General features: G+C 38.6%; 1 protein-coding gene across 2 annotated transcripts in view; it reads right to left on the reverse strand.

Annotated features, from left to right (window-relative positions):
• Positions 1 to 21,426, reverse strand: part of CDK19 (cyclin dependent kinase 19) — a 125,997-nt gene that overhangs the window by 90,885 nt on the left and 13,686 nt on the right. For both annotated transcript variants that reach the window (XM_042016356.1, XM_042016355.1), the window contains exon 2: positions 15,858 to 15,933. In XM_042016356.1, coding sequence (XP_041872290.1) covers positions 15,858 to 15,933 — 76 coding nt within the window. The remainder of the gene's footprint in view (positions 1 to 15,857; positions 15,934 to 21,426) is intronic.

The raw sequence follows: 21,426 nt of genomic DNA on the forward strand, positions 1-21,426 counted from the left end.
TGGTTAATATTTACCATCATAAGAGGTTAAGTATGTGGCACTATGCATTTACCTTCCACTGAATATAATCCTTCTCTAAAGTAACTTTGACTGCAAGCAAATGGGCAGTGAACTGACTTTTTGCCCAAGGCAGCAAAAGCCATGCGGCCCTGAAAACAACATACCACAAACACTCACATTAGACTTTCTTCCTGAGAACTGACTGAAGAGACTGCCCCAGATGTTATGCAGAAAGAAGTAATTGGAAATCTCTCAAGACTCTCAAGACCCGCAAGAGAACTCTCCCAATATCTCATTAAGCATGCAATTAGCAGCAGCAAATAACATTTTTCTAATCCCAGCCAAAATGACAGCATTCATTTACATGCATCTTCCTTCTGAAACGACAACTTTGGACTGCCTGAAGAAAAAGAAGTACATCTTTCCAAAGTTAGGTAACTTTCTTACACAATGATGCCATGACCCTCTAAGAATACAGCAAGCCTCCTGCACGTTTACTGCTTCTAATTTTCTAGTCTGGGCACTAGTGAAGACCTGATTGTTCACATAAATCATTTAGCCATTTATAAGAACACCACTGCAATAAAAACACAAAATACATGCGCATCTCTAGTCAAGAAGTCAGAGCTGCAGTACTTGATTCAGACTCAAGACTCATTTAAAGTCTGCTTGCTATTCTACCCCTGATGTAGCTGAGGCAAACATCTCAGGAAAACAGGCTGAGCAGTGCACAGACAGTACAAGCCTTTTGTAGTATGAGCAGTCAGCTTCCAGCAACTCACCGGATCAGGGATTTAAGAACCAGAGATTGATGTGTTCCTTCAGTTGCCTTAGTTCTTCTATTCAGATGAACACTGAATAACAATTCCATAATTAACTTGCCCATCTAAGTCTGTCATTTTAGACCTCTCACATCTTCCTTCAGCTTCCCTCCCTTCCAGCCCACAGATTCCTGGTCTATTTTGTCTCTGTTCATACAGAAGTAGTTCTGTATCACCAACTTTTTTGATTCCCTTTCTCTCTACCTTTACTAGTGCTACTGTATCCTTTCCAAAGTGGAAAGAGATCAGGATAGCACAAAGACACTCATCATCTGAACACACCAGGGATTTAAGTGGTTGACCAAACCTGATTTGCTCTCAGGTCTTGACTTAAGAAACTCACTGGAAAAATCATTCTAGTGACTTTGAATTTGCATTTTTGACTGATCCTAATCTTGGAGCTCTTTACAGAAGAAGAGTGATAAAGACTGTCTCCCAACACTCAACTTGCACTGAAGTAATGATCATTCAAGAAGCCACTGCTGTCTGTAAATAGGTAGGATAGCTTCTCTCCCATTTCCATTACATTAAAATTCAATGATGATAGACATAAACATAATTTTATTATACAAGCTGCAAAGTATTATGAGATCTTTTGCACTTCTGCACAGGTTAGCAAAGAAACAAAAGCAGGCTAAGCAATTTTTTATCATCAAACTGCCACCTGGTGCTTCATTTTCCCTTGGGAAAAAAAGAACAAAACTATTTGAGCATACTCTGTAGAAAGACCTTTAGAGCTATTAAATGATGCAGGTCAGAGACAGCTCTGGCACTAAAACAAAGGAGAAAGTGTCCCTCATTTTCCCCTGCTTAATTCAGCCCCTGAGGACAAGGCTGACTTCTTCTGGGGCAATAGGCATGAAACTCACTCCAGAATGAGAGGCAGGAAGAAGGTGAAGGAAAAGCTGGTCAGGAGAACCATCCCAGCGAGAAGGAAATTAGCATGGCAGCCATGAGGAGGAGAGGGACACAGGTGCATCTTACCAGCTGCTCTGCTCAGCAACACTTAGCAGGAGAAATGGCAGAGCTGGAATCAGAAGTGAGGATAACTGCAAGACCTTCGAGAAAGATGACAGACCATGGTAAAAGGATACCTGGAGTACAATGGTATATCAGTGATGAGGAATGCAACTGGCTGTGGAAACAGCAGGGAAGAGGGGGAGGAGAAAAAAAAGCAGGGGACACCAGCAAAGCCGAAGACAGAAAAAAATTGTGAGATGAGGAAATGGGATATGGGAGAAAGAGTGTAAAAAGGAATGAACTATGTAGGAAGAACAGAGGGAAAGAGTAGTGGAAGGGAAAGCAAAGGGCAAATACAGAAAATGTCAAGGGAGGAGAGACACACAAAAATGTGTCCAACACAGCAAATGCTCCCCCTAACCTTGGCACAAAGTCCAGAGGCCCACCAACCCTCTGGCAAAAGTGTCCTCTTGTTCTCCTCTTTTAAGCATTAGTTCCCATGACAGTGAGGTTACTTAAGATGGCAGGCTGCGTTGTGAGTAGAAAGTCAAAAAGAAGAAGAAAAAATGAGACATAAGGGAAATGAACCAGTGCAGGGAAGACGGGGCATAAAGAAGAAGCTTCAATTTCCACGGACAGAAAATGGAAAAAGATACAGTCCTTGTCAAATTCTTTTATTCTTTGAGCATGACTTTCAGAAATAAAATCAGTCGGAATGATTTGTATGAAAAGGGGTGGCAGAAGAAAGGGAGGGCTCAAAGTATATGTCAAGGGTGATGAGAACCTGGGACTGGCAATATGTGATACAATTAAACTGCAAAAATGGAGAAAACTCTCATGAAAGCAGGTAAAAAATCTGCAGAAGGTGACTAAGATTTTATTATAAGCAGTCTAGAATACAAATCAAGCATCAAAAGTAGTAAATATTGCTGCTGACAGACCCTGTGATAAAATAGGAAAACGCAGGAGAATCAAAAACTGTATCAACAGAAGAAAAGCAAGCAGGAATGAAGTCACAAATGAGAAGTCGTGAATACTTACATACCAGATATCATAAAGAGGTCTAAGCAACAGAATATGAAGGATACTATAGAAAGAAGAAACTGTACAATAAAGAAAAGGTTTGTAATAGAAATTAGAGACAATGTTTGAAAAGCCAGGAGTCAGAAGAAGGATGACAAGTAAAAGATTACAAGTTACATGCAAGGAGTCTGGTAAAAAGGATTAAAAATCCCGAGAATTAATACTTTTTTTCCTACTCAGACTGCAAATATTTTACAATGGTTATTGAAATAACTGAATTTAGTAAGACATTTTGTCCCAATCAACATGTCACTACTATACAATAGGGTAACTCAGCCAAATAATCTAAGAAGAGCAACATGCACTTTGTTTCCACTCATTATGACATTTTCCACAGTTAGATAAAAATCAAAACAGCACGTCCTTTATCAGAAGAAAAAAAAAAAAAAAAAAAAAAGAGAGCAGGTCAAGGATTCTTCCTTTATCCTATTATTGCCAAGACAAAAAAGCATGTTTTTGCAATGCCCTACCTAAAAACAGAATATTTGCCTTTTATATTTGGCAAGAAGCATGGAAAAGTTCAGGCAATGGGCCAGATCTTTTGTCTAAAATGCATAACGTTATGTGTTAGCTTTACTAAGGACTCACAAACAGTGCCCTGAGAATCTGGTCCCAATGCCCTCTTCTTATTCCATACCCAACATCAGATTTTTATCCCAAAGGTATAAAAAAGGTAGATTTACACACACACCTCCCCCAAAATAAAAGACAGGAGCATATCTTATACTGTAAGGACTACAATAATCTCCTAGAGTGACAAAGTCATATCCATAAAGAAAACAAACACTTGAATCCATACATCAAGTTTCTTTAGCACGGCTTCTCATAAAAACAAGGCACACTGCTGATGAGTGCTGCAGTGAGAGAGCTCAGGCACTCCTTGTTCCACACTGTCCCCTTCAGCTCTTCTCTCTTTCTTGCCACTGTCACCACCTGCTTATCTCAGCACACACAAGTTATGTCCCTATTTAAGCAGCACATGGTGGGATTTCATGTATACACCTGTCTATATGGCTTCCTTTTGCCCCAGCTTTTAATAGCACAGTCCCTACCTGAGTTGCTGTGTTTGGATTTTGCCACCAAAAAAAAAAAAAAAAAAAAAAAATCCAATCCAATCTAAGAAAATATTTACATCACTTAGAAAAGCTCCTCCATCTCTTACTCCACTGCATGCAACCTTTTACCCCACTGCCTTCAAATTTTTAGTTATTTTAAATGAACAAAATAAATTAATGTGATCTGACAGATGTGATGGAACAATGGGACTCAGTGGATCATGAAAGAGACACTACAAATACCAAATAAAAAAAGATTGAATGATACGGAGGAAAAAGGAATGATAAATGGAAGTCTGAAAAGGCACACGGATGAATGCTATTTTATAAACTGCAAATATTTTTTAAAAAGCCTCATTCAGGAAAATCCATGCAAGGAAGATTCCTTCCTTTAAATTTTCTTTACTATTCATAGCATATGAATCGGACTGTATGCAACAACAAAGCAATTAGTTTAAATACTGCCAATACTCTCACTGGTGATAATTGGTTGCTTCTTGCAGGAACATCTGTTCCATCTTTCTTAAGAAATGAAGTGCAGACCCTGTTACCTAGACAACAGAATCCTTCTGAGCATCATGCACTATAAAAGGGCAGTATCAGCCTAAGCCACACTGCACAGTCGCTCTCCCCACTGCTCCCTTATCGCTGCTAATGCAGCCAAATGCTGTGACTTTTTAACATTAAGCCCGTATTTATTGGATCGCATACACTCAGGCCCACTTTCGCATGCACTGAAAGCAACAGCTGTGTCACTGTCCTTTGGCCAAGCAACAGTCACTTTGAGGCTCTGTATTCGGCCAGTTTCCACCACTGTGACTGCCAAGTTGTCAAGCTGAAAATGCTGCAGCTTACGAGTACTCCAAGAGCAAGTCTTATCAAATCTACAATTGCCAGCTCAGTCCCCTTGAATGCAGTGCAGAAACAGTCACTTTCACTGCCATCCCTTTTGATTACTGGAGCTGTTGTAGCACTAGAGGGACTCATCCCTTACTGGCACTCACTAATGTCCTCCAGCCAAATTAAGGAGAGAAGCAGAAGACTAAACTTTGAAGATACTTTTTGTTGCCTTAAATTCACCACAATTCTATAAATATTGATAAAATGTTAACAACAACAATGAAGTGCACCCGATGACCAAATTCCTTTGCATGCTTTAGCAAGATGGATGGATTTATTTTTTCCCAAGTGCATGTGAAGGAAGACCAACAGGCACAGAAACTGCAATTGTAGAATCATTAAGGTTGGAGAGGGGCTTTTCACAAGACCATGCAGTCAAAGGACAAGGGTGAATGGCTTTATACTGAAAAAGGGTGGGGTTAGATTAGATAATAGGAAGACATTCTCCATTGTGAGGGAGGGTTGAGACACTGGCACAAGTTGCCCAGAGAAGCTGTGGATGCCCCATCCCTGGCAGTGTTCAAGGCCAAGCTGGACTGGGCTTGAAGCAACCTGATCTAGAGGAATGTCCCCACCCATGGCAGGGGAATTGAAAATAGATGATCTTTAAGGTCCCTCCCAACCCAAATCATTCTGTAATTTTATGAAAATAACCCCAGTGAGACAGGACCACAGATCTGTTTTCCAGGCTCATCTGTGCTGAAAAAAAAAAAAAAAAGCAAGCATGAGTTCTAGAAGTACTGAAGATTAAAAAAATAAAAGCTGGAAAATAGTCTGGATTTGAGATGCCCAGAAGAAGCAAAAATTAAATCATCCATCTGGCCTTAGACTGAAAATCTGAACAATGGCAATATCTGAAAATGATTAAAACACAAAATCACAGTGGAATTCCTTATTTTGACTGCAAGGCTTTGAGCAAAGTTCAGTGAATTTCAAATGTGCAACAGTACAAAAGACAGTTTAGCAAGAGTGAAGTATTTTTTAGGCCACTAAAGCTGCAAGGATCACCCAAACTCAGAAAAATTAATCAGACTAGGTAAAACCTAGGCAAGCAGAGAATCACTAATACATAACAAATATAACATGTCAAGAAAGACGAAAATTTTTAGTCTGAAGTGCAAAGATAATAAGGCAAATGAGGATACTGAACAAACCTTGGAGTTTGGTCAGAGTGAGATCATTAATCAGAGTAATAAGAAGCTTTTTTAGGGTAGGAGCTTAGAGAAATCAAATCAAAATGGATCCAAGATAGAACTAGCAGACACAAAACCATATATACCATATATTGCCTGTAAACATTAAAGACATCTGGAGATAAAGGAAAGCAATGGAAAAAGTACAAAAAGCAAATGAGGTAAAAAAGAAGCTAAAGTAATCTAATAAGCAAGTGAAAATATGGAAAGACAATAACAGTTGAGAAATAAACTCTGCAGGGGCCATGGGATGGAGTAAGTTCATTAGCACAGAAAGGAAAGGCAGGAACTCAAATGTCTTCAAGAACTGGCAGCAGATCTCCCATTTCATAACTGCCTCCAATCAAAATAATTCTACTGATAGCTTTTTTCAATATTCCACATATTCAAAAAACTAGTAAACTTTTTCCAGAAGTAAACCCTGTCTGGACTACATTGACTTCAGTACGCTCAGGTGGTGGCATATGCAAAAGCCCAAGGTCAAGTATACTTGTGGCATATTCACATACCCACAATTTAGTACATGCACTACATACAGGCAACAGGAAGGTTCCAGGAAGCATCCTGACACTGCAGTAACAGAGGAAACACGAGCACGATGCTCTTTCTACAAGACAGAAGCATTTTGCCAATTAGACAGCCAAATGGAGCAGAGAACAAGACTATGATGATCACACCTTTTTTACCCAAATGCAAACAAAGCAACAGCATCACGCTGTAAGATGCATCACAGAACTGAAGACACCAGGCTATCCACTTCGCATTGTTAACTACAGTTTGGAAACAGGAAAGCTTCCCTGTATCTTAAACCTCCCATACATTAATGTCTCAAATCATCACAAAGACAAGAAAAATCTTAGTAGGGTACAGTAGAAGCTGTATTTAAATAAAGCTACTGTTCAGTTTACCACAAAAATAGACACACAGAGGTTCACCAGAAAACAAACGCCACGCTGAAACTGTTAACATAATGAAATTCAATTAAGTGAATAAAGTTTTAGTAGAAGGTGACGTTTTTCCTTCAATAACAAAGCTGACTACAATTTGCACACAAAAACTTGCAGAGTAAAATATGACTGCAGATTAAAAACACTATCCACTTATACATATACAAGGCTGAAAATAATGCCAGATAATGTATTGAAAAAAGCAACATTTGATCAAATTCCTAGAATGTTTTTTCCAGTGATGATCCATTTTCAATCCAGTCATCTCTGTTCTATATTAAATTTATCCAGTTTAGGCACTACTAATAGTATTTAATTTCTGCCTCACAAACTCCATGGGAACCAAGAAGTTTCAGGCAGTTTACAGATCTAGGACACCAAAGAGACCAGTAAGGATGACATTGTGTTGGGAGTACGTTACAGAACCATCTGATAAGGACGGGGAATAGGGTGAAGTCTTCTCTTCAACTCAGACAAGTCTCTGACCCACAAGCCATCATTCTTATGAGAAGACACTCGCCTCCCTGACATCCACTGGAAGGGCAACGAGGAACACAGTTAATTTTCAAGGCTATCAGGAACAACTTCTTGATACACAGACTGGAAGGGCCAATAATGGTAGCACACAGTTGTTCTCAAACAATGAAGAACTGGTTGGAGATTTGACAAAGTAGCTTTGGTTGTGGCAACCACCAACTAGTACACCTGAAGATATGCAGCACAGAGAAGGCTCCAGGGAGATCTTCTGTGGCTTTCCAGTACTTAAAGGGGGCTTATAAAAAGGAGAGTGACTTTTTTACATGGGCAGATAGTGATAGGACAAGGGAGAAGAATTTTAAATTAAAAAAGAGAGGAGAGATTTTTTAGAAGTTAGGAAGAAGTTCTTTACTCAGAGGGTGGTGAGGAACTAGAACAGGTTGCCCAGAGAAGCTGGATGCCCCATCCCTTGCAGTGTTCACAGCCAGGTTGGATGGGGCCATGAGCAAACTGATCTAGTGGTGGCATCCCTGGCCCATGGCAGGAAGGATGGAACTAGATGATCTTTAAGGTCCCCTCCAACCCAAGACATTGCATCATCCTATGGATTCTAAGATCCTGAGTGAAGAAAGCACATAGCAGAGCACAGACCTGGAGCTTCAGGAGAGCATACTTCAGTTTACTGAAGAAACTGGTAGGTAGCCACAGGAAGCAGCTCGGAAGAGCAAAGTTGCTCAGGAAAACTGGCAGGTCTATTAAGAAATACAAGTAGGAGACCTGTTTGGCTAAGTAGATTGTCAGAGCTCAAATGCAAGTGTATAGAGAGGTGCAAACAGGGACAGGCGACATGGGAGGAGTTTATAGGCATTGCCCAGGCATGTAGGGATGGTGTCAGGAGAGCTGAAGCTCACCTTGATTTGACACTTACAAGGGATGTTGAGGGCAACAAGAGCTTCTGCTACTACATTAGTTATGAAAGGCTGAACAGGAAAATATGAGCCTGTTTCTAAATTAAGTGGACAATTCAGTAGTAGAATTTGAAGACAAGAGTCCCAACTTAAAAAGAATCCATCCTCTGAAAACCCATGCCATCACCTCTCAGCCTGAGGCATAAAAATAGTCACATGTAATGTTTAATTAGAGACATGCTAGTTATGCAAAGTCAATATATAATTCAAAAAATTTTACAACTCCACACAGAATAAACTGAAAACATGTACAAACTAATTTTACTTGACAAATGGAGGAACATAAAGAAAATATGCAATGCAAAAAGAAGAATAAGAAACAGAAAACTGGAAGTTTATGATAAATTCAGAAAAGAACACAAAATTTACAAAACATTCCAACTGAAGCTTTAAAACATGTAAGTATATATGTTCATTTGTGCACACACATACACAATCTTGCAAGGAGTATTTAAGTTTGGCAAGTAAGTACTTAAAAAACCTCTTCTTTGCATTACCTGCAACTCTGTTGTTCTTTATCTGAGTGACAAAGTAGCTATTTGCTTTCAGTGCATTGCTGCCTAGAGCTTAATCTGAAAACCAAAGCGTTTGGCTTTGGTTTTTTGTTCATTTCTGTTGAAGGCACCATCATTTGGTTTTGCATTTGTGTGTTCTGAGAATATTCAGAATCTGAAGAAAACAGCAAATTTGAAGTGAAAATAACTGAGCCTAAATAGCACTGAACAGTTATTTTCCCTAGTCAGCTGCACTGGGAATTTGGATTATATCCTGATGTCAAGTATCAAACTCACAAAGAAGTTTCTTCGGCTCATACCATGTTAGAATGGGGTGAAAGCTTTCTTTCTCTTCTTTTTTATGTACTTGCCATAGATGTAGTGGTATTGCTCTCCTGCTTTGAGCAGAAACACAACTTCAAGAAAATAAAAGTAACCTCTCCACAAAAAGAAGTTGCAAATTTTGCCTTTAGAAGTCTTAAAGCAGCATTTCTCTTTTCCTTTCTCCTCTGCATGCTCTTTTTTGTTGTTAAATTGCTGAAGGAGATAGTTGTAGTTAGAGAATGGAGTCAACTAGCTGCTTCAGATGATGCTCTACTTTTGTCCAATTACTTGATTTAAAATCGTACTTCAAGCTGTGAAGCTTTATTTTCATAAACAGTACAGTGTATTTATGGGCTGATAAAAACATTAATTATTAAACAAAAATAGTTTTATTCCACATATTTATTACTTGTGTACTTTTTTATTTAATGAAGTTAATTGTTCTTTCAGATGCAATAAAATAAAGAAGACAAAAAATGTCCACAGAACCCTTTTGAGGAATAACCAAAGCAGGAATTTAAGTACTCCCTTACACAAAAAGCATTTAAATTACAGAGATTATACAAGATTAGACCATGTAACGCAGAAAGCTCTTATTCTTCCTATGGTATGCAAAACATAAGTTGTCATGTAGCTGAACCAAAAAACCTTTTTCCAGCTGATTCATACTCATAAAATCACAATGCATAGACACTTCTAGCCAACACATGCCTTAGCTCTCTAATAAAAATCCCTTCAAAAAAAATTTTTTTTCACTTATTTCACTACCTCCAGCTATTGAAAGAGGGATTGGAGTTTCAAAGTTTCCACAAACGATCTTTTCTAATTAGGTAGTAGAGAATTTATGGGGAGATTTTACATTGCCAAATATTCTACTCATTTATCCAGTCTTGGCATGGGAAAAGAAGTCCTGACATTCAAAAGGAATCTCCTACAGCAAATGAACTCAGGTACACAGACTTTTTTAAAGCCTTTTTTTACTTAACCTTACCTCCAACAAAGGCAGGGACCAAAGTCTACATAGGTCTACGCAGCAGCAAGTACTGCAAGCTGCTGTGATAGTCACGGACAAAGAGAGGGTCAATACAGGCAAAGCACAGAACTTGTACCTGTTAGGAAATTTTATGCAACTTCACTTGAAGGGAGCCTATGGCATTACAATTCTAAGTGTTTTATAAATACTGAAAAGTTATCATTATTCGTGTACGGCTGACTTTTTCCACATTCCTATGAGATGCCAAGACAAGTCAAAGATGTTGTAAGGCCAGCCTGGTCCACAGTCTCAAATTAAGTAACTTCATGTTTAGCTCATTTGACTAAGCGGTTTCCAGCCAGGAAGGTGAGAGCAGCTTGTAAATGATGTGCAGCGCCTGACAGAGGCAAAAGCAAGTAAGTTTTCCTAGCTCTACCAGCAAGGCACAATATGCCCCCTTGAGTCCCTGTGCCACACTGCCAATGGCACCAGAGAGAAACACATGGCAAAGGCACAAAGTGCTTCAAGATGGAGATGCTAAGTCTGGCTGTACTTCCTTGGCTCAGCTTCAGCACCACCACATCACAGCATACCCAAACCCAGAAGAACTGCCCACACAGAAAGGAAGGCCACGGACAGCAGCAAGGCAGAAAAGAACGTAAATACAGTGAGATGGTGCCACCTTAAAGATGGCTGACAAACACAAGAAGGTTACAATGACCTATTATTCAACCTGTAAGGCTTCTAAAACTTTGCCCACCATCAGAAACCAAAATAGCTGTATGCTGTAGTACTTTGGAACATACACTGCAGGAGTAGGCAACCAGCCTGAGAATGATTTGTGCATGCTAAATTGTTCAACTGAGCTTTCAATAACCCATTTAACATAGTCTGAATTAATTTTAGCCCGTACCCATAAATGCAAGTTTGAACAACAAAGACCAACTAATGCTCCCACTAGTGTGCCACAGCACACTGGCAACATTTCAAGGCCTCCCAGAAGGAGCAGCCTTCACTAACAACCAGCACACACAGGCACAGGATGTGGCAACTAAAATGGTTACAGGACCCAGACTCAACATTCACATAGGGCAGAACAGCATCAATTTAGGGCATTCCTTAAAAAACACTAGGGTAGCAATGCTGGTTTGTGGCTCTGCTTTCCCCATTTAAATCATCTGCAACAGCCTGGCTCAGGCTGTGGAATGAGCTATAAAACCACCCTGATAGAGAAAAATTGAATTAAGTTTAGAATTAAGGTCACTATTTACAGAGAAGAAGGCTAGAGTTGGTAATTTGTCCTTGGAAGAACGGAAGTTCTCACTGGCGAGGGTACAAAAAAAAAAAGCTAGAAAGGACCAGAAGTTGACCAAAGAACATCCAAGTCTAGATTCAAGTCACTGGTTCACTCAAAACCTTTAGTAAAATCATTTTTGTCCGCAGACTGTGTTAGCTGCTCTGTGAGAATGTTATGGAAGATACCATCAAAAACCTTACCAAAGTCAAACAGAATCCCCAGCATTCACCAAGCCAGACATCTCATTGTACAAGACGAACAGGTTGATTAAGGATTATTTTCCCTTTGAAAATCCATGCTGACTACTTCTAATCACCATCTTGTCCTGTATGTGTTTGGAAATGGTTTCCATGAGGATTTCCTTCATCACTCTCCCAGCAGCTAAGGTGTAGATGACCAACTTGTAGTTCCCCTGATCCTCCTTGGAAACAGGAATGACATTTGCTCTCTTCCATTCACCATTATCTTTCTAAGATAACTGAGTGTAGTCTCATAATGAAATCCAAGCAGCTCCCAGCACCTGTAGGTGCAACTCATCAGGTGCCACAGACTTGTGTATGTCCACTGTGAGTGCTCCCTAACCTCGACCTCCTCCACCAAGGTAAGTCTTCCTTCCTCAACTTTCTCCCTGGTCTCAAGAGCATCAGGCTCCTGAAGGCTGGACTTACCGGTAAACACAGAAGCAAAAAATTATTGAGTACCTTGGCCTTTTCCATACCATTTATTCCCATTCAGCTGCAGGCTCATGTATTCCTTAGTCTTCCTTTTGATATTCATGTACTTTTAGAATCCTTTCTTGTTGCCCTTCTGGTCCCTTGCCAGACTCAACTCCATGTCAGCCTTGGCTTTTCTAACCCCTGTTCTTGCAAGATCAAACAGCAGCTCTATACTTCTGCCTATCCCTGCTTCCAATTCATATATAATTCCATTTCATGTCCAGGTTCAATAAGGAGATCCTTGCCCATCCATGCAGGCTTCCTGTTGCCCGTGCTTGCTTTCCCACTTGCTGGGATGCAACTTTCTTGAGTTTGGACAGGGTGATCCTTGAACACCAACAAGTTTTCCTGAATCCCTCTTCTCTCCAGGGCTGTATCTCACAGAATATTTCCAAGCAGATACCTGAAGAGGTTCAAGTCTGCTCTCCCAAAGTCCAGGGTTGTGATTCTGCTTTTTGACATACTCCATTCGCTTAGGATCTTGAACCTCATCATACCGGCTAAATAAGCCAGTAACAATTGCACTGATTCTTCCATGCTCAGGGACAGGATACATATACATATATTTACAATTTACATGATTGGTGAATGGCACTAACTAAGAAAAGGCTTATTACTTTTCTTTTTGCTGAATTAACTTTTCCCAAAATCCACAATTAGAAGTTTATAGTCTCTTTACTGTGAAAACCAAAGTCCTTGAGTTAACACGGGTGTACTCTCACAGGAAGTGAAGCCTTTGGGACAAGAAATCTCAGATAAAGCTGTATTACCCTGGTGCTTTTTGATAAACAGATACCAAATTCCATTACCTCTACCTGTTTGCAGACTTTTAAAGTCATAGCCATTGGTTCTTAACAGATGATGGCCAAGATATTCAACAGTTAAAAAACAGCCTTAAATTATACTCCTCTGGTCTGTTTCTTGTGTCTCCCCTTCTTGTTCTACAAAAGCTACTTAGATAAGGTAAGGAAATAATGTAAAACACAAAAGCAGCAGAATTTAAGTCTTCCTTTCACCAAACCTCAGGTTCCAAAATAAGCTAATGCAAGTCTTGAGCTGAAAGAAATGTCACATTCATTAACTAAATAATCATCTAAAAATGGAAACTCTGTATTTCACGACTCTCATTCATATTTTACAGCTCTGCTCTTCAAAAAATGCTGTTGCTTAAGCCAAGCAATAATCTGCCTCATAACAAGAACACATAAATAGTTGGCATTTCAGTTATCTTCAGAACACACTTGAATTACAGAGAACTAATTAGGTTTTTACACACATACACAATTCTTTGAGGTATAAAGAGTCCTTTCTAATGCTTTCATATTCAACAGAATTGGCTGAAATAAGTATTCTTTTAGCAGGGATCACCCTACAGTTGAAATAAAGCAACAGTCACCTGCCACAGGAAAAACTGCCTATATGCTGTTTTTACTGACAAACCTCCTTCCTGAAAAAGCTCATATGATTGAAGAATGGTAAGAGAAACTTTATGGGTTTTGAAGTCCTAAGCAAAATTGGCCAACTTGATTTGTAATGTTGGAAGAGAAGAGTCATCTGCCTTTTCTTTTAGAGAAAGTTAGCCAGCAGATCATATTATGGGTATCTATGCAGTAAGACACATGAAATGGTCTTGGACTGTAAAACTGAATGCCTTTCAGTTCAGCAATATATTTCTTGACACTTTTGTCAAGTGTCTTCAGATTATAGAACTATTAAAAATATTCTGAACATGCACATACAGAACCAGGTACACTGGTGCCCCTGTCATTGTCTCATCTTCCAAAGTGGGATGTGGGTTCGTTTTGCTGCTGGGGCATCGGGGGAAGGGTTAAATGCTGAAAGAACTACTCATGACATTTTTTAAATGGCCTCTGTCCAAGCTGATAATCTTTATTTAATCAGTAAACATTACCTTCTTTGTCACCTATATAATACTTCAAATACAACATAAGCTATTGATGAATTAATTACAAGTCTGTTTCTCTTTATACAAAATGCACTTGATTTTGGCCTGTTTCTGTATGACAAAAGCTTTGTATTTGTTTTTCAACTATTTCATCTTTACTTTTTTCACATTTCTAGTATTTGACCTGAAATTTCACTGAGGCAAATGCCAATGTGCTGCATCAGCTCAGGTTACAGAGTTTTACAATAAGGTTTGAAGAAGAGTGAAGTATAACTCAAGGAAGAATTACCAGAAGAACCACTGAAAGTAGTCAAGTAACTTACAAAGTAGATGTCAAAATTCACAAGCTGTACTGACCTTTGTACAAAGCTTTACTAATTAAAAAAAAGGAAAAAAAAAGTGATTTATCAAGGGAGTTAAAACATAATTTGACACTCTCTCCTTCCTTACATTGCTGTGTCCAGGTAGACAGAACCAGCTGTATACCACAGTGCTACCATAACCACAGGAAAGTCTCCTTCAGACTAATCCACACATCTCCATAGCAGTACAATTTAAACAAAGGACAAGAATCCAAGAAACAAAAATCCCTCAATACTGTCAAAAACGACTTCGTAGTAGCAAGAATATAATCTAGCACTGATGTTAAAAGAGGACTTCCTATTTCCTCCAAAGGCAGAAATATTAGCAAAAAAAGGTCACTGGGTAAATCCTGTGTGAAGTGACTGACAGCAGTGCAGCCACCTCTCAAATCCACAAGTGACCTTGACCATACAGTGATAAACACTTTAAAACGATAGCAGTTTTATCTGTTAAGTCTCTTGATACAGAATCACCATGGACACACCACTAAACACAATCCAGTCATTTGTTCAGTTCATGGACATTATAACTTTCTAATGCCTCACACTGCATTGCATATCTGGATGCTGTATTTCAATGCAACACTGACAGACTATAAAAAGCTTTAGACACAATGCTAAGATACATTTCAACAGCTGGCTGCATAGCGACAGAATTAAGACAAGGTAAATATTTAATCAAGCAAGTGCACTTCTTTTGCAATGCAATAAATACTTGCATTACAAAATTTTGCTCAGTATCCAGCATTTTCAGACACAAAAATGCACATTTTCAGACATAAAAAAAATTAAAGATCAAATTCTACCTTCATATACAAACACTTAATTTTTACCAAATTTGAAGGAATGATAGGTATGTAATAGAAGACACATGTAATAAAAATACAATTAAAGCTGTTTTTCATTTTGCTATGAAATTTCTCCGTACTTGAAAAAACAAATAAGAAATGAGGAGAACAAACTGTTCTCAGATACTGAAGAACAACAAGCTACCATTAGTCTAAAATAAAATATGTTATTAGTAAGTGGACTTCTGATGGTAGTTGTAATCTTTCAGAATCTTTTTCTTTCAAGTCATTTTAAAAACATTCCTTTTTAAAGTAAGTCTTCATTTAGAAGTTCACATTTATTTCCCTCTCAACACATAAAAGAAGATGAAACAAAGTTATATCAGAAAGAGGCATTACTATTACCTGGAAAGAACTAAAAGAAAATTATGATTTTAAAAGCTCCTTAAAAAGGCTCAGATCTGAATAAACTTCCATGCTTGCATACTTTAAAGAAAACATTTGGATAATCTTTATGTTAATTAATTCTAGGAAAATAAAATACCTGTTGAGTAATAATGTCAGTAAAAATACTTCCGTTTATGTACACTTACTGCAATCTCTCTACAGGCCGACATGGATATCCCTGTACCTTCAATTTGCTTCAGTGCATACTCCTTTTCATCTTTTCTGTACACACATGCAAAAAAAAAAAAGAGAGAAAGAAAAATATATTTAGCTCTTACTTACATTACACCAATCATTATAAGTATAATGATGAAACACTTAAATTTGGTCTGGATCAAGAAGGTGAAAAGCCAATCTGCTTTTATGCATAAATTACATTTTGATATGAAAAGCGAGTTTTTTTACAGTTCCCAAACAAAAACTTCTTCATGAAAGACTTGGTTAACCTATATCCATTTCTCTCTGAAAACAGACATAATATCTGCAGATAACTGCAAACACAGAATTTTGGAGGACACTTTCCCTGAAATTCCAGGATGCTGTCTACTACTGTGAAAACATCACAGACATATCCCATGCCTGGAGAACTTCCCTAGAAATATCCGGGAACTGCAAGCTTTTTTCCTTTTTTTATGAACCACTCTTAATCCACTTTTATTTCTGAAATACCACTATTTTAAACTAATTATATAATAAGCACTGGCTACTGACAGATCGCTACACAGCACGTGAAACTGTGTGCTCTGATATACAAAGCCAGAATATGAGAAAATGTTCAGCCCAAACACTGTACTATCCTTTTAAATAACCACAGCTTGAAGTGATTTAGAGGGACCACCAAAAGAACAAGAAAATCAGGTAGAATCTTGAACCTCTCACGATATAACAGAACCAGACTACAGCATGGTTTTGCAGGATTCAGCTGTCACTGACAGATGTTGATAGGCATCGATGCCCACAGTGTTGATGCCCCTTTGCAGACTCACTAGCTACAATTCAACAAGCCACAAGCCCCTATCCAAATTCCCCATGGCATTTCTGGTAGATCTCAGTTTGCCTTTCTTCCAGTCCCAAACCATTTTGTTTTGCCACACAGAAAGATTCTCAGTTTGTACTTGCTTCAGTCTCTCTGGCTTTGAACTCCAAGCCTGTGTCCTGCCAGCTTCAGCCTGCTTCCCACCTTCCTCCACACCCTCTCCCTCCAAAATTCATGGGATGAGAAGTGACTGAGTGGAAAAATGTGGGGACAGGATGAGATAACTAGAAATAATAGCCATCTACACATATGATTAGTAACCACAGGCAAGCATTATTCTCAGTAATTTTCAGTAGCAGCTAAACCCTCAATGCACGTCTATAGTTAACACTGAGCTACACTCTTGGAAACAGAAGTTTAACAAGAAAAATCCCAGATGTTTTCCAGCTACACATGATAACACATGTAACTTCACAGGTAATAAGATCACACCTTATCTCACAGAAATTGTTTTTTATTTCATTAATTAGTCCAAATTTTAAACAGTAAATAATAAATGCCCATCCCCTCTTATACATGGTCCTGCTATCTATGCAGAGGATTTCCATACACTGCAAAGTACCAACTCCATTAACTCAGGTTGCTTACAGGGACTGTGAATACAAAATTATATTGTCTGCAGAACCAAAACGAACTCTAAACACATAAAACTGATCATGGCTTTTAAACTATGGTCACGTTTAAACTTTGCAGCACAATCCATCCCATGGACTACTGTCGGCTGGAATCCCAAAGCAATGTTGTCACTACAGCACTGCACCACATCCTTCTTTTGGCACATCTACTAAGCCAGGCACAGGACCACACTGATATGGCCACCCTTGAACTAGTTCTACATGCAAAGCATTGCACCCAGTTACTCAGACCTCCAGAGAGTGAAGGTCACTGCAGAGACCGGGCATGACACCTGGCACACACTGCCTTCAGCAGCACTGCTGAACACCACCGCCACAGCAAGGCTGTCAGACACTTGACAGACAGCCACTCCAAGCAGGATTTCAAGATACAAACAAGAAATTATGAAAGATGTTTAAAAAAAACCCCAAACAATCCAACAACTTAAGGTATTATGGCATGTGGGAAAAGGAGGCAGTCTTATTGAGCTGCAACCCAGATAGTTCTAGAATACTTGGTTTTGTAAAAAATGAGCAAAAATAGGGATAATGAAATGCTTATCTATAATAAATGGGTGGCAAGGATAAAGAACTCCAAAGAGATCATATTCTCAACCTGACAATTTTTTTTTTTTTTTTTTTTTTTTAACCAACAGCTTTGGAATAATAAACACAGCCTCCTTTAAATATTATTTACTTGCTTCGGCAGAAATGCAAGTCTTTATGAATACTTTTCCAAAGTTAACTGTCCCTATTATGCAAACATAGTAGGTAATTAAAGCACTTTCCAAAAGATGTCCAAGTGGTATTTTAGCTCATAGTATTTTTCACTCAAGATAATTTGAGAAAGAAATAAATATATTCGAAACTTCAAAAGCAAGTCAGCCAGTACAATCTGACAAAACACACAATTCTGGTTATTCAGTGAAGTGTCCAAAGAAAAGAACATATAGGTACTTTATTAGCTATTTCCCCACTTGTAAGAATTCAACAAATAATATTAAATGGTGTGTGTGATAGGTATGTACACTGTTCAACTCCCTGAAGACCAATGCTATCAAGAAACACTTGAGACAGGGGAAAGTATTTATATTTCATTTCAGAAAAGCTCTAGTGAACTCTGAACACATTTCAAGAAATTGTAGAGACTTACACAGCAGGAAAGTTTTTATAAATCCTTTTCTGACAGATCCTAGATTGGTACATTTTTTAATGGAGTGAAGCAAGCATGATCAAGTTAATACCAAATCCAAACAACAACCAGAAACCACACAGCTCTGGTATGAGGCAAAAGGCACCCGTGCCAGGGGTAGGCAAGCAGAAAGCAAGGTCTTTGCCCATAACCATTTTTATCTGGTCCACAGAAACACTGTCTCAGGAACAGCTTAACTAACTTGAAGATCTTAACCTCCAACTGTGTGGGAGTTTGTCTGAGGGCAGGAAGCAAGTGGCACAGATCAAGTTTAATCAAGCAGGTTCAATCAAATAGCCACCCCAGGCTAATGGTGGCAATGTGTTCACCATTCTGAGAAAAAAAACATAGCAAAGCAGCACTCAAAGGGAACCCATACTTTAGGAAGCTGTGAGTTAACAATTTTTATTAAAGCTTTTCAAAACTGATGCAGAAGAATTTGCCTGATAAAACAAGCACCACATCACACCACTACAAAGCTTCTCTACACTTCAAGCTCCCTTATCCAAAACTAGGGGTTTAAAGGTTAAAATCAGCACTGCTTCTAGTTTCAGAAATATTACCATTTATGCTATTCTAAGATGGATTAACTTTTCACCAAAATGACACTGCCAATATTAGATACTGTCCTCCTGAAAACTTCCCAACTGGTATTTCAGACTGCCATAGGCAGCACCCAAACACAAATGTCCTCATACATGCCAGCAAGTATTGAGAACATTGCTCCACTATAAAAACTTGGTCTTCAAGTGTTTCTCCCTCACCATTCTGCAAACCTTAAGGTTAATATTAATATGTTAATATTTTAATTTGTGCTGTGCAAAGGAAAACTCTGTCCTCTTGCCCCAAAAAATGGTATTCAGTGGTTGATGTCTAGCTGCTGTATTCAATACAGAAAATGAAAATATGATTACTGCTTCTTCTGGGTAAAACTTCCAGTTTCCATCTTTCAAATGCTTTGGAAAGAACAAAGTACCGAATTCACTTTAAAAGAATACAGTTCAGAAGATTTAGAATAATTACAGCATTTCAAAGGAGCTAAACTGTCTTAACTATTGCAATTGTACTTCAGAGACCTCCCATCATATGAGAAACTAATTTACAAACAAGTGAATGGAAAACTAGAAACAACTTGCCCAAGACCATAAGAAAAATAGGAGGATTTGAAAATATTGCATGGTTCAAACAATTGTTTTATCCCTATTACTCAAATTTGAAAACTTTCTATTATGGTCTCTCTTGAATTCACAGATAATTTAACATACATCCCAACTTCAGAATTAATTATCCACATCAAGGAACTGGCTTGAAGGACTGCAATCACTCTGAAGCTAGAACTGTGACTATCCCATCAGTTAATACAGATATTATCATTACAGTATATACTAATAATAGCTGCCTTAAATTAAGTGCACAATACCATAAATAATTAAAGGGCACATTTTCTTAAGAAAAAGAAGTGCACCATAAAACCATTTTAAGACTTAGCTAGAAAAAAAAGTAATAGAAAACAACAAAAATTCACCCTTTTAACAACAATAATGGAATTTCAGTATTTGTGACTTTGTAGGACAAAGCCTGGGAACACTATGGAGTTCAGTGTCCTTCACAGTACTGCCTGGAACACAATGTCCATACATGAATCTGGTTAGCTTCTCATCACTTTGTTTAATTGCTGCCAGACAGCATTAAGTTAATCACTTAGCAGGAGATCACAAGGAGTTGCAAACTTTTTCCCCCCTGACAAAAGGCAAAACCATGACACTGAAGTACAACTAGAAACTAACTGAAAACCTCATCTGCGACGTGGCAGCCAAGCCACTAAATCCATCATGCTCAGCACTGGTTACCTTAGGCAAGCTGCTCATGGATTTAATCCTGTACTCAGCACATGGCCATAGCCCCTTACAAAGGTAACTACCAGAAAAGATGCCTATGACTGACTAGAAAAAGGGACCTAATCCTTTCAAAAAAGTAGTGATTTCTTATATTTTAGTGTTTTTATGGATATAGAAGCAGTCACTAAGCCAAAAGAACTACAAGATCAAAAAATCCACACATGGTGTCTTTAGGGTGCATGTTCTTCACCAGACTAGGAAGTAATTTTCTTTTACCGCTATCCTCCAAACATATCAAGCCTATCCAGTCAGCAGCTCAGCCAGCTCTTTTCATCCATGTGGCAGCCAGTCACAAATGACAGAAGCTGTGAATCTCCAGGTGGATCTTAATTTATTTCTAGCCAGCAGTATAGATGTTGCATTTCAATGCACTTACATTAGTTCATTTTAACACCTACATGAGAAACTCAAAATGTAAAACAGTAAGGATGGTAAGCAGAAATTTGAAAAGAAATCCACGACAACATCAGCCCTTTAGGTTTTGTCTTCCTTCACATCCACAGGCAGCAGCTAAAACTTCACAGCAGCTACAGGCTGTTCCTACAACCCAGACCCAGACAAGGTCACTACGACATGAACTACAACTGGCTGGTTTTGGCCATGAATGGATGAAATCAGCAGGTGTTTACCTCATTCTGGTATTGTGAAGAGTTTCAGTAATGTCTGTGACTGCATAGCTGGCCTCTGTGCTGATGCATCCCTCAGAGGTTTAGTGGGAACTTTCTTGGTGTTGCAGACAGAACATCACATATGCCGGTCACAGGAAAGGACTTCTCATACAGAAAGAGCAGACATGTATGTCACCTGGACCTGGGCTTTCCTCTTAGTGGCAGTGTTGCAAAATGTGGAATATGTAAAATTTTCTTAAGAAAGGATGTTCTTTAATGTTTGATCTTTGTACACTTTCAAACCTAATCAACAAGAAGGAAGATTTAATCTGTGAAACAGAGAGCAGACAACAAGCTCTAAGTGATG

The sequence above is a fragment of the Corvus kubaryi genome, unplaced genomic scaffold (assembly GCF_017639235.1).
Source record: "Corvus kubaryi isolate FWS band 111438036 unplaced genomic scaffold, C.kubaryi_AGA036_p1.0 split3-73, whole genome shotgun sequence".
Taxonomy (NCBI): Eukaryota; Metazoa; Chordata; class Aves; order Passeriformes; family Corvidae; genus Corvus; species Corvus kubaryi.